General features: G+C 34.0%; 1 protein-coding gene across 4 annotated transcripts in view; it reads right to left on the bottom strand.

Annotated features, from left to right (window-relative positions):
- Window positions 1-5,318, bottom strand: part of Pde1c (Phosphodiesterase 1c) — a 455,862-nt gene extending 450,544 nt beyond the window's left edge. For all 4 annotated transcript variants that reach the window (XM_049835880.2, XM_049835881.2, XM_049835882.2 and 1 more), the window contains exon 1: window positions 4,937-5,318. In XM_049835880.2, the coding sequence (XP_049691837.2) occupies window positions 4,937-4,961 (25 nt within the window). In that variant the 5' untranslated portion in view covers window positions 4,962-5,318. The remainder of the gene's footprint in view (window positions 1-4,936) is intronic.
- Window positions 5,319-13,456: the final 8,138 nt, after the last annotated feature.

Below are 13,456 nucleotides of genomic sequence, written 5' to 3'. Positions count from 1 at the left end.
TTTATCTTAGTTCATATCCCGTGAGTGACCGTGTGACCACTGGGTGGAGTTAATTTCCGATACGAGCCGCGGTTCTGTACCTAGCCTTATTAGTGGGTCGTTGCTGGTGTAATGAGTAACTGTGATTAGTTTTACTTTAAGATTCTGATTTAAAAAATTTTAATTACGAAATAAATGTATTTTTTTATATACTTTCTAAAAAATCTTATAAAAACAGAAAAAGTTTCGATATTTATATCCCGTGTTGGGGTAAAATAAGAGAATATTTTTTATTCATAACAAAATTAGTCAGTAAACTTAACATTTAATGCATAATTCCGCGCCTCGGCAAACGTAGTGTAGGACGTCCTCAGGCACGGTGGAGTGATGACTTGCGCAAGACGGCTGGCAGGAGCTGGATGCGAGAAGCCGAAAATCGATCTCAGTGGCGTGCACTTGGAGAGGCCTATGTCCAGCAGTGGACTGCGATAGGCTGATGATGGAATGCATAATTGCCCAAATTACATAATATGACCAGGAAGGTACCTAGTAGTTTGACAGTTGGTACAACAAACCTACAACTATTATTTAACTGAAGGGAGTATCTTAACTATCGCGTGAGACATCAATGAAATTAACTCCGACACAAAGGGTTTCCACAAATTGACCAACAGTTAGGACAACGTCTTAATCTACATCAAACAGTTTATTTGGACTATAATTATAGCATTCGGGGTAGTCGAATAGTGGGTGTATGTCTGTTCTATTTCTACTTCCCTATTTTATCTGCAAATATCATAAATGATATTGTTTTAACTGAGAACTTAAATTTTCATATAGTCTTCGTCGTTGTCACAACCTAAACACGTTCTCAGGTGCACTAAGGCCTCCCCTAAGCTGGGGAAATTTTCCCATACTCGCCGCGCGGGGCATATTGGTGAGCGCAGGGTTTGTTATTGTTTAGCTTTTCATATAAGAATGCTTATGACCTAAAGAAATGTTAAACATAATCGATAATGCCGACTTTTACTATGTACATTGCCTATTATTACACTAGTGGTTTGCGAGCTGTCCAATAATGAATAAATTGCAACTTTTCCAATATACCTACTGCCAGTCTCATAACTATTCTATATGTTATTCCAATATTAGTTTAGGAGAGTCAGTCCACAGTAGAACGAAAGCCGCCAGTCTCCGAGATAGACATGCGGTAACTCGATTAGTGTTCCATTTGCCAACTTCACTGCGAATTGCCAAAACGAACACAAACCGTAGAATGTAAGCTAGCTTATTTTCTCTCGTGTTTGGCCAGGAAGAGTGAACTATGTACTCGTTTGATATAATTTTATAAACCTGCATACTTTACATATGTTTGTTAATATTTACAAATTATTGTTACCGCTGTCAGTTTCACTCGCGTCTCTTATCTTAGTAAATGCACTTAAAATCTAACACTTATTTGACAAATTAGACCAAAGGATCCTGCTAAGCGCGTTCAACAAATTATTTAATGCAAAAAGATTAAATTATTTTTAGGGAATATAATATCTTGCCCTCTGAACACCAAACGATCCTTCCGACACGAAGCAAATACAAACAGGATAATATATTCTCACTCTCAATATTTGTCTTTGAATCACGGATATAATCCGACGCACAGTACTGTAGAGGTATATCGAAGGATTAACACAGTCCAATTTATATTAGAATTCCCAATGAAATGCTACCCAATTAATTGAGTTAGGACCAGATTAACTCAACTGTAACCCTTTTGTGTTGTTTAGTTTGAAAACCCTTCGTTGATGGGGTCTCATGATATCTAATAGTTATGAATAGTTATATAATATATTAAGCTTTGTATTTGTCATGGTTGAGAATTGTGACGGGTGCTGTCGTGTTTCCTATTCCATTTACATTAAATGGTAGGGCCTCCTGTAATCATTTAAGTTGTCAATACGTAAAGCGGTTAGTTTAGTCGTTGTGTATTGAAATAGTTAGATACTTGAGAAACTAAACTGCTACTAAATTACCTACATATAACATTAGCTGGAGTAAAATATATATTTTTAATTAATTATAGAAAAATACGAAACATTATTTTCAAACAATAGTAAAGCTTTTTAAAATAAACGTAACATTTGCCGTCACTGTTTGTTTAAGATAGGAAACAAGCCGAGACAGCCTAAGTGCTCTAATTAAAAGTCACAACATTGCAAGCCTGGAACAAAATCAGACGGCACTTAGTAACTTCACGAGAAACAACAAAACAATGTATAATATAATAATTCTTCCAATTAAAAAACAAATCTATAAAATTAACACCCTTAAAAACTATTTAATTTAAGAGCATTTAAAATTCAACCCCAAACTATCCTATTCTAACAAAACTTTAACACGAAACTCGTTAAAATAAACAGAGGAAGCTAAATCCAAAATGGCCTAAATTCTAAATCTTTCAAGTACCCTCGAGGCCAGGGGTTGGTACTCCACGCTTTATTTGTATTTGCCAAGTACTTGACTGGTGCATTTATACGGGTTTCTACTCGAAACTGAAGGGTAAAATTATTCTGGGTGTTTAAAACTCTTCGAAAGTCAACATTGTGCCTATTTGAGGGTTAAGCATAAGTTTGTAGAATTTTGAATTGTTGACCGACACAGTCTTGGACCGATGGCAACTAAAGGTATAAAACGATTCCAGTGACCTACACTGGAATCGTTTTTCAGATTTTTTTCAGTATTCTGCTAGCTAAGAGAGCGATTGCATGTAGGATAGTCGCTTGATGTAGGTACCTGAATATCCTGCATAAGGTACAATCTTCTGTTCGAATAAGCTATGATAAAAAAAAACTTTTTTTCTAACGTTAACGTCAATTCAGAACCACTCAATCTTATCCGTAGGGGATTAGACCACGTACGTATTGCCCCACTATATGACTCTCCAAAGTATTTGCCAAAAGTTCGGTGTAAGCCAAAAAACTCCAATGATCACCATAAAAGATCGAACCAATTCCTAGTGAAACAAAAAGAAAACCCTATCTCACACTTCCTTAAAAAGAAAAATATGTATCACAATATAACTGTAGATAATTATACTACGCATACAAAACATTGAAACTCGCATTATCAAGTAAACACCGTTTTAATAAACTTCACGTTGGAAAGCTGTTTCCAACTGATTTCATATCGTATTTGTTTTAAAAGTACGCACTTGACAGCTCGAATGCGTGGGCTTCGGGAAATACACGATTTATATTCTGAAGCTTCATATTATTTTAGTTCATTATCATGAAGTAATATTACTGAACCAGTTGATATTAAAATATCATTATTATCCTATATTAGACTTTATTTTTACTTTATTTTTAACATATCGTACAGATTGTTTATCTTGAGATGAAAAAACGACATGCGTGCTCAAAATTGTACGAATTTTAAAACCGTAAGAAACTATAGGTTTAGTATGTACCTTTATGACTAGCCGATTTCCTACGGTTTCACCCACGTCCCGTGGGAACTACAGTCCGTAGCGAGAAATATAGCCTATGTTACTCGGGAAGAGTTCCCTACAGTGAAAGAAGTTTATTCAAATCGATTCCGTATTTACGCAGCTTTTAAGGTAGAAACAAATACTATAAAAAAAAAAAAAACAAAAAACAAATAAAAAAATATTTCCTCTTTATTATATTAGTATAGATAATTCTCAAAAGCAAGTTTATACACAGAACATCACTTACTTTTATGCCACAACCTGTTTATTTTATAAAAGTAAATAAAAAACATATTTAATGACGATACACGTGTTCTATTTCAGTTACTCAAATAAAAAGTTAGTGCTTATAAAAGCTGGTATTAACGTAATATGAAAGAGTATTATTTAGTGTGCCTGGTGTTTATATTCTAAACATAGCCGATATACTTGGAATCTGTTTATTAATTATTTATAACCCACAGTGAGTCAATCGAATGATTTTATAAAGAGTTTAGTGTTTAGGGTATAAGCAATCTCACCAACATAGTTTCTATTCAAGTATAAACCATTTTTCTTCTTCAAGAGCCTAACTGTTTTCGGTGCAGCTGTTGCTGTTTCCGCATATCGATAGTAACATAGTATATAACTGATCATCGGTTAGGTGTGAACGATTGAATGTTTTATTGTATATTTATCTGTTTTAGCGTTACGCGGCCGATATATGTACCCTCAATATATGAATCTTCTTAAGTTTAATAAATTATCATCGCTTTAAGCGGAAGATTATAAAAATACCTAGGTATGTTAAAGGATCACCAACAGAACTCATTTCTAGCATTTTTTTATTTGTCATCACGTAATATCTACGAATTCAATGTAGACAAAGATTATGAAGAAAATTGCGTGATTTACACAAGTGCTATACTTAGTCCTTGTTTCATCAAAATCAGTTCAATCAGCCAAAAGAAATCGCAACATTTTACATCATCTATTAGAAAACATGTTATCGTTAATTATAATGAGACAGCGTGATAAAGCTAGTGTAGCGGTCGGTGCGGCATAAATCTTTTGAAGTCCCCTCGAGGCTCGTCAGTGGGACAGCCCCTTTATTTGTGTTTGTTAACCGCTGATAACTATCCTAATGGTGAGTGTTAGGGTGCAAATTTATTAAGTGATAAAAAAATATGGGATTTTGAATGTAAACAGGGGTGTTTTAGTTGTTAACTAAGCGGTGAATATGATTTGCTGGTTTTTTTTTTGTTAAGTGGAGACAAGTGAAATTACATTTTTTTTTTTATTTATTACTTTAAAATGTTTATAGGTATTGAACGTAGAGATCTCTAAAAAAAGTATGTTTTTAAAATCGTTTTTTTTTTAATATTTCGATTATTTAATTAACCTGAAAAAGTAATACGATTGTAAAAAAACTTTTCATTCATTTGACATAAATATTATGTCGACGAGTTCTAAATCATCTACTTCACTTACCTGGCATAGCTGAGTATCTCCTCATTGTTGCGACTGGAACCGGAGCCGGCTCAGCACCTGAAGATCATCAGCAGACAGCAGCCACGGAGACACACACACACCACTACACACCTGTGTCTGATAACAACACCAATCAATTATAAAATAAACGACAAACTTTGACAGGAACAAAATAAATTATCCAAAATAAAACTGGGATAGGGAGGAAAAAGGGCTCCTTAGGGACTTTCCAAAAAGATTCAGAAACACTGGTTGAACATTATTTTTCTCTCATAAATAATATTTGAGAATCGCGCGTAAGTTGTACACGTGCGCGCGACTTTCTCCCACAACTCGGCAGCGGACCGTATCGTAGGCGATCGTCTGTGCTTCTGGGCGGGCGGGAAGGCTAGGGCGGCCGCGACATTGGGCGGCGGCGGCGCGTCGCGGCCGCCCTAGGCGCGCCCGATACCAGGCGATCAGAACACGCCAGGAGATGTTATAGCACGTGCGTCGGGACGCACTGCGCATGCCCGGCTACTGTCAGGGAAAGCTCAAGAAAAGCTACGAGTTGAAGCGGGACGGAGATACTCTAAAAATAGGAGTTAGAAAGAGATGGGTACAGGACTAATTTTGGAAGCGCCAAGCAGTCTGAAAAGTTCGCCGAGATTTGCGTGTGTGCGTGAACACATACTAATATGAATCAGATTAGTAAGTTTCAGGTGAAAGTTAAGTGTTTGGTAGGTGCTTAAATTAGAAGCTAATAAAATGCATTTGACTTGCAAATCGACTTATTGGATTCGCATAAACGAATACAGGTGAACAAACTTTTCAGGACAAGGCTAGTTACGAAAGTCAAAAAAGCTATAGACAAAGTTTACTGACCTGACTATCATTATCACATCATTACAACTGATAGGCAATATTCCACCACTTCACTTGACATACGCCATTACTTTTATCAGTCATATAAATTATTGACGCATCAGATAATTACTTACTGATACAAAACAAACTCATGACGATGCGGTTTATTTTTTTTATCGGATAAAGCTAAAATAATTATTTGGTTAACTACAGAATTTACCGAAGAAGTACATTTTTAGTTAGTTTTATTCTTTCACTAGCACTGTTTTATACCGATGTTAATTTCATTCTACTTTCATTTATCTGTTAAACGCAAAAAAAATCAATGAGGAAAACTATTTGATGAAATACACTGAAAAGATTCATTCGGTCTCTAAATCTAAAGTCTCACCTAGATCTTGTCACTAAATAACTTCAGTGCCAAATTAAATAAGTTTCAGCGGAAAATTACTACAATTGATAAGTTTTTCAAGAACACTCACACACAGGTAGCAACGTAACAGGTGCCCAATAAGTCTCACGCACACACTTGCAATATTCCGTAAACAGACACGCACTGATAGATCCCTTTGATTTATATCATCCTGGTATCGTTAACCTTATTCCTGAAATTTCAAGGAAATCCGTTGCCCCGGTGATACTGAAATCAGCTAGGCTGTCGCATGGAGGTTAATTTGATATTTAAGTGTAATATTACCATGTAAATAATATGGTATAATTAATTTTGAAGAAATTGGAATAGAAGTACAGGATATAACTTTTATTTGTGTTCTTTCAAACGATTATTAAATTACAAAAAAAAGCTAAAGTTCGTTTAAAGTATCAAAAGCTGTCATAATACCAAAAATCTAAAAAAATAAACCAAAAAATATTGACAATAACGTTCCTCTATCCCAATTTCACGCAGAGCTTTCAATAAAAAATCCGCTTGAACGCAATCCATCAAACGCGTTCAGGCTTCAGCGTTTCAGCTTCACAACGTGACAACCACTGACAGTGACGGGCTCTCGTCCATTACGTCACAAAAGTCAGTTCATGCCCCGAAAGTACCAGGCGAGCAGAATACACGAAGAGTTCGAAATAACAGGTGCGAAAATAGATCGCGCTCCCACGTGGGACGAAAATAGTCGCGCTTAGCCGACGGATTTTTAAAATTAGAATCATCGTTACTTGATTAACCGCGCGTGTTGTGGGGATGTAGGCTTAATTTGAATTTGGAATTTGCCGTCATTTTTGTTTTCTTTTTTTATGGACTTTTGTTTTTCACTGTCAATTAAATTATAATTATGATTTATTTTCTTTTTTTATTCCATATACGACTTCACATACTTCCAAATTATTTTCTAAACCTCTGCCAATTTACTGGTCATGTTTATTTTAGGAAATGTACAAATTTCATAGATCGCTATATCTAAGACTCATAAACATCCAGTTCATCCATTAGAACTACTCCTACGTTTTGGAATAAATAAAAAAAATCTCATCGTCAATAATATGTTGATAAAATCACAAATAAAAATGTAAATAAATATTTTAATTCATGTTACAGAAATAACTTTTCTTATTTATAACAACGCCATCTATTGACATTAAACGGAACTATCAAATCTCCCTCTATGGTGAAGCAGCAGTTTTAGTGTTACTTGGTACCGATGGCGCTAAAGTCATCATGTTTACTTTTCAGTATTTACGAAAAATATATCTTTGTCAGTAGGTAAAGCTTAAGCCCTTAAAACAGTTGATAGTAAAAGTGAGCTATGGTGGTACGTTAACGTTTGGCATTTGGCTACTAATGATTTATTTTTTCTTTTCTTTCAACCTTTTACGTACATTCCTTTTTAACGGCAAAATACTTGCGTAGATACCTCAAAAATGCGTCATCATTTCGGGAACCCCACACCTTTGTTCTATTTCCATAATAAAGTAAATACCCAGCTGCTGCCCTTTTCTACGCGGAAGTATCGCAAGGCCGCGTCCACACGAAATGTCACGCCCTCATACACCTGTTGTGTGCACCATACCTATGTGACGTCGCTATACCATGTAGTTCGGTTCTCAAAATGTAGCTTCCTATTCCTATGTATGTAGCGGTATTTTTGACTCTAGTTTCCAAAGTGTTTTAGAAAATATACGATTGATAATATCCATTTTCTTCTGCACATAATAAGGGACTTTATTCATTTGGCTGGTAGGTATCGTCTGAAAATTGAAATTGAATTTTTGAAAACGTGGTTGCTATAATGTTCCATCACTACCGTTTTTAAGGGTTTCTTACTTCATATAATATTATTATCAAACGGGCCAAAAACAAAGATTATCTGTAGCTTATCGAGACCGGTACTAAAAACTTTGCAAGTTTTAATTGAAAAATTATTAGTTTCAGTATTTTATAACATGTATAAAAAATGTATTCACGTCACGAAACACGCTATAACACATGATTCAATATGACTTATATTAGTGTGAACTTTAAGAGACATAATTAAACTTTTATTACCTTCCCGAGGCAATTCATAAAACAAATATCTAAAATATTTATTGAACGCGGAAGTCGAATAAAATTGTAACGACATTCATTAAGTTGGTCAATAAAAAAATAGATCGGATGACTGTGCGATTTACTATTCCATTCCTAAGTAAAGATTAACTTTTAAGCACAGCAAAAAATATAGTCGTCGGGATGAAATTGCTCAGTTCAAGGCTGGAGATTACTTAAATCCCACCAAAAACATTAAATGTAAAAAAATGCCAAGTCTCTCGATGCAGTCTTTCCATCGTAAAAAGTTTTGAGATCTCATAGAAGCCAAGTCCTATTCAAAATATTTTGTAGTTATAAGTCAACATTTAGTAATTGTATCAATAGTTTTCTTTATATTATAATTATAGTGACTTGGCAATGAGCACAAGAAGAAACAAATAAAACGGCATATTTGGATTTAATTTTCTTTTGGTTTATCCGTGTCGTCCCAACCGAATTTCGGCAACGGCAGTCAGTCTTAGTGTACTCTCGATTCATTTACTTTCTTAAGCGATGGCCCGTAAGGTATTCTTAATTATTGTATTGGAGCATGTAGTCGGTAGTGACCATCATGATTCACATCTGATCACTGGTCTCGTCAGAATATTTGCACATAATTCCAGGCAGCAAGCAGCTTTTAATTTGTGCTCATTGCCAAGTCACTATAATTATAATATAAAGAAAACTATTGATACAATTACTAAATGTTGATTTATAACTACAAAATATTTTGAATAGGACTTGGCTTCTATGAGATCTCAAAACTTTTTACGATGGAAAGACTGCATCGAGGGACTTGGCATTTTTTTACATTTAATGTTTTTGGTGGGATCTCATTTATTTTTTGTAAGTGTATTTCTTTCTTTTTTTTCACGTTCCATTACACTATATTTACAATTACTACTATAACAATATATTAATAGGGCTTAAACTTATATATAAACTAGCTTTTGCCCGCAACTTCGTTCGCGTGGAATAGTGACTACCAGCAGATTTTTGATTTGACCAATAGATGGCGCTATATGTCCGGAATAATTTTTTTTAATTTTTTTTTGTAATAAAAACTATCCTATGTCCTTTCTCAAGTTTCAAACTATGTCTGTACCAAATTTCACACAAATCGGTTCAGTAGTTTAGGCGTGAAGAAAAGACAGACAGACAGACAGAAAGACAGACAGACAGACAGACAGAGTTACTTTCGCATTTATAATATTAGTTTGGATGCATATATAATTATATATATATATATATATGTATAATAAATAAGTAACAAACTAAATAGAACTAAACTAACTAACAAATAACTAACTAAATAAATATATCGGGTGTGTCGTTCATAATCACATTAAATTAAATGCGTTAATATACTTACTGGTTAATATATGTCGATTAACACAAAGATAAAAGAAAAATACGTAAAAATAAAAAAAATATTTTTTCAAACAAAGTAAATGGAATAAAAATGTGCAAAAATTAGAACACCATATAAAAGTCAGTCATTACAAACAACTGAAATTCTCCCTTGAAAACTGACATCTGTCAACTGATCAAAACATACGATACTCCTAACTTTATCTCTGCTTTACACATGATGTTGTAAATTATAAAAACGAAAAATGACTCCTGTGGCTAAACCACTGAATGGATTAGGTTATTTTTATTACAATTCGCCATAGAATATCATAAAGTATATGTGATATAATTTAATGTGATTGTGAACGACACACCCGATATATCTACTAACTTACAAACTATAACTAGCTAAACTAAACTAAATAACACGTAAAGTTCTCCGAATATCAATTATTATCACTACAATATTTTTTAGTTTCGAAATAGTTTTTCATAGACAGATGGCGCTATCAAATTAAATTTTTCGAATTATTTTGCAGTACTACTTAGACTGCGCTTTGTAACGAAACCATAGCGCGATTCAGACAGGTACAACGCCATCTATCGAGCGCGCATACAATATTTATCACAATACAATGGAGTTTTAGCTTTATTAATTTAATGAATTATGAACTTTATGTATTAATTTGTATTAATGATAGTCTTTGTATGACATTTATATTATTCTTTTCTATTCTATGTAAGTATTCATCCAATTCAATAGGTTCTTAAACAACGAACAAAGTTAACAATGCAGTCAAAATCCATACATAATGTTCTTGCCACACCGCAAATATAAAATTGTTTTCTATTGCATATTATTTTTTAATGTTTTTATAATTTTTCCTTTATATGTGGCTAATGACCTATCTTGGTGCAAAATTTGAAGTTTCTAAGTCTGCTAGAAGTACCTTAGATTTTTGATGATCTGTCAGTGAATCAGTGAGTCAGTGAGTGACAAAATGGTGTAACTTTGATCGACCGTAACTCCTAAACTATTAATTCAATTGGCATGTAATTTCGAACTTAAGCTTGTTCTAATGCCTACTATTATTCACCGAAAACCTAAACTCCTAGCTTTGTCCACGTCGAAGATATAGGAGGGGCAAAACGGCCGCGAATCGCTTCGAGAAAAGATGGTACGGCCGTGCCCGTTTTGCTCGAGACTTGGCTGGGGCACTGCCGTGCCCCCAGATAGGACAGTTTATTTAAGTAAAGACGTATGTTTTAAAGATAAGATAAATAAGAAAAAGGTATGTACATACCTATTATGAAACTTTGAAGGCTAACAGAGTAAAAGGCACGAAAAAAATCTAAGGATTTAAATACCCTTTAGATAGATTGTAGTAGTAGTTGAAAAGCCCGTCTGAACAAAGCTTAAATTCTTATACTTTTAGTATTGACGATGTTTAACTTTAATATTATGAGAGCTTATCAAGACTATCTTATGAACGCAGTTCATGTCAAAAGGATTAACAGCAGAACAGTCGTTAATTTGAAACTGTCACTTTAAAACAAGGTTCTGCATGCGGTTTGACCCACCACCCGTAGGAACTACTTTTCAAACCAGGCAGTCCTTGAGTTTAGCGGTTTCAATCAACAGGCTCTTTTTAGCTTCTTAAAAGTAAAAAAAAAAAAACCTAATAAATCATTAACCAACAATGCAGTCTATGCTCTACTTAGATGGAATAGATAATATTAGATAATACTTAGATAATATTTACGATACCCATTAAACTGTAGGTGGGTAATAGTAAAATTACCTTGAGTGACCTTCCTTGGTGATTAAATCAGTCATTATTTACAACAAAAGATCATGACAGCGTGACATTTACTTCGGCTGTTTGGTCAACTTACATTATTTATTATAATTGAATTCGTAATGGGTAATGTGTAATCTCACGGTTATTTGTATTTGGTTTAGATAATTTCCTTTTTCTTAGAGGTAATGGTAGGCGACAATCTTTTGACCTATCAAAAACAAACTGAAAATGTATCTGTGGTACATATTATCTTGGGCAATTTGTGAATTTACAAGGTATTGTTATACTATTTTCTTCACATTTAGGGGCAAGATTTCTCCAACAAAGAGGAAAAACTAAACTTCGCAGAGTGCGTATATAGTAAAAACATTTTCGAAATAATTCCAACAGTTTACTCATGTTGATTGATAGGTAGGTATATAAAGTAACTCGAGTATGCAAGTAATTGATACCGGTAACAATTTGTCATTGAAAGTCTAGACTAATATTGTATACAAGCTTCTGCCAGCGACTTCGTCCGCGTTAGATTCGGACTTTGTGCAAAGAGAGGAAAAAATAATAATCACCAGCCTATCCAATTATCCAAATCTATGCGTACCTAGCCTATTACTACTTAGCTTTAACAACTAAAGCTACACACGCGACGGAAGCTTAAAAAATGGACTAACTTCTTCCGTTTTTCCAACATTTCCTATCACAGCTCTGCTCCTATTGGTCGTAGCGTGATGTAATGTATCATATAACCTGCCCAGGAGTATGAAGAATGTTTGTGCCAAGTTTCATTAAAATCCGATTAATAGTTTTTGTTTCCATAACGAGCATACAGACAGACAGACAGACAGAAAGACAGACAGACAAAAATTTTACTGATTGCATTTTTGGCATCAGTATCGATCACTAAGCACCCCCTGATAGATATTTTGGAAATATATTTAATGTACAGAATTGACCTCTAATAGTGACTATAAACGTGTAATAACTAAATTAACCACCGTTATAGGATTTTTACATCACGTTGTCTGAAACTTCGTAGAGTAACCTAAAAGTAGCTTTTTCTTTTGTCATATTTAACGATTTTCTTACAGACCATGAAAAAAATGTTATTGTTATGATAAACATTACGCTTCATTTTAACACTACCCATGTATTTTCAGCAACACTCATTAACACATTGGAATACTTTGAAATCTATCATAGATCTAGTTTATCGAGTACCTTTTAAAATAACATTCTAATAGCAATAAAATAAATTATTAAAATACAGGCCATTGGTTTAATCGGTTTTATACTGACAGATCTAATTCAATAAAAACCCCAATAATCCTTAAATGTCAACGTGTACTTCTATATTATCTCAAATCATAAAATTAATCACTCGACAAAAAAAATACGAGCTAACTAAAATACTGGCCAGTTTAATTAAAATATAATGACAAAGCACAATTAATATGAGAATATATCGTTAACACTGAACTTACGATAGTTTTTTATTTCTTGGAAGTTCGTAGGCCTGAGCCCTAATAGGTACCTACTAAATGTATCACTGATGGAGACATTCAAGGGACCACACATTTTTAGTGTACAGTAATTACCATCTCCAACTTGTGGAAGCCTAGCCTCCAGCTAAGAAAAAATGTTTTAACAAACAGACGGATAACAGGTCCGGAACACTATCCTTAAAAGTTTGTATTTTTTTTACTTCTTGATACAGTTATTATGAACCAGAACTCGTGGACATAAAATTGCTAAATATGGTGTAACATTACCTATCTATTAGTATTGATCTAAATATGTTATGAGCCGAAGACAAAAGAACAATGTCTTTTCACTTGAGCGAAAGGGCAGAATCGTGTGCAAATACAAATTAAGGCGATGTCAGATGACAATCATAAGCACGTGCGAGTTTTAGCAGACATGCCTACTTACACCTATGACGCATTTAGCATATAACAGATTTAGCTTCTGCTAAAACTAGTAGATATTAAAAATAATTTTGGGTAG

Source organism: Helicoverpa armigera, chromosome 6 (genome assembly GCF_030705265.1).
Source record: "Helicoverpa armigera isolate CAAS_96S chromosome 6, ASM3070526v1, whole genome shotgun sequence".
NCBI lineage: Eukaryota > Metazoa > Arthropoda > Insecta > Lepidoptera > Noctuidae > Helicoverpa > Helicoverpa armigera.
The sequence above is the reverse complement of the archived record's forward strand: the minus strand, read 5'-3'. Positions and strand labels throughout refer to the sequence as shown.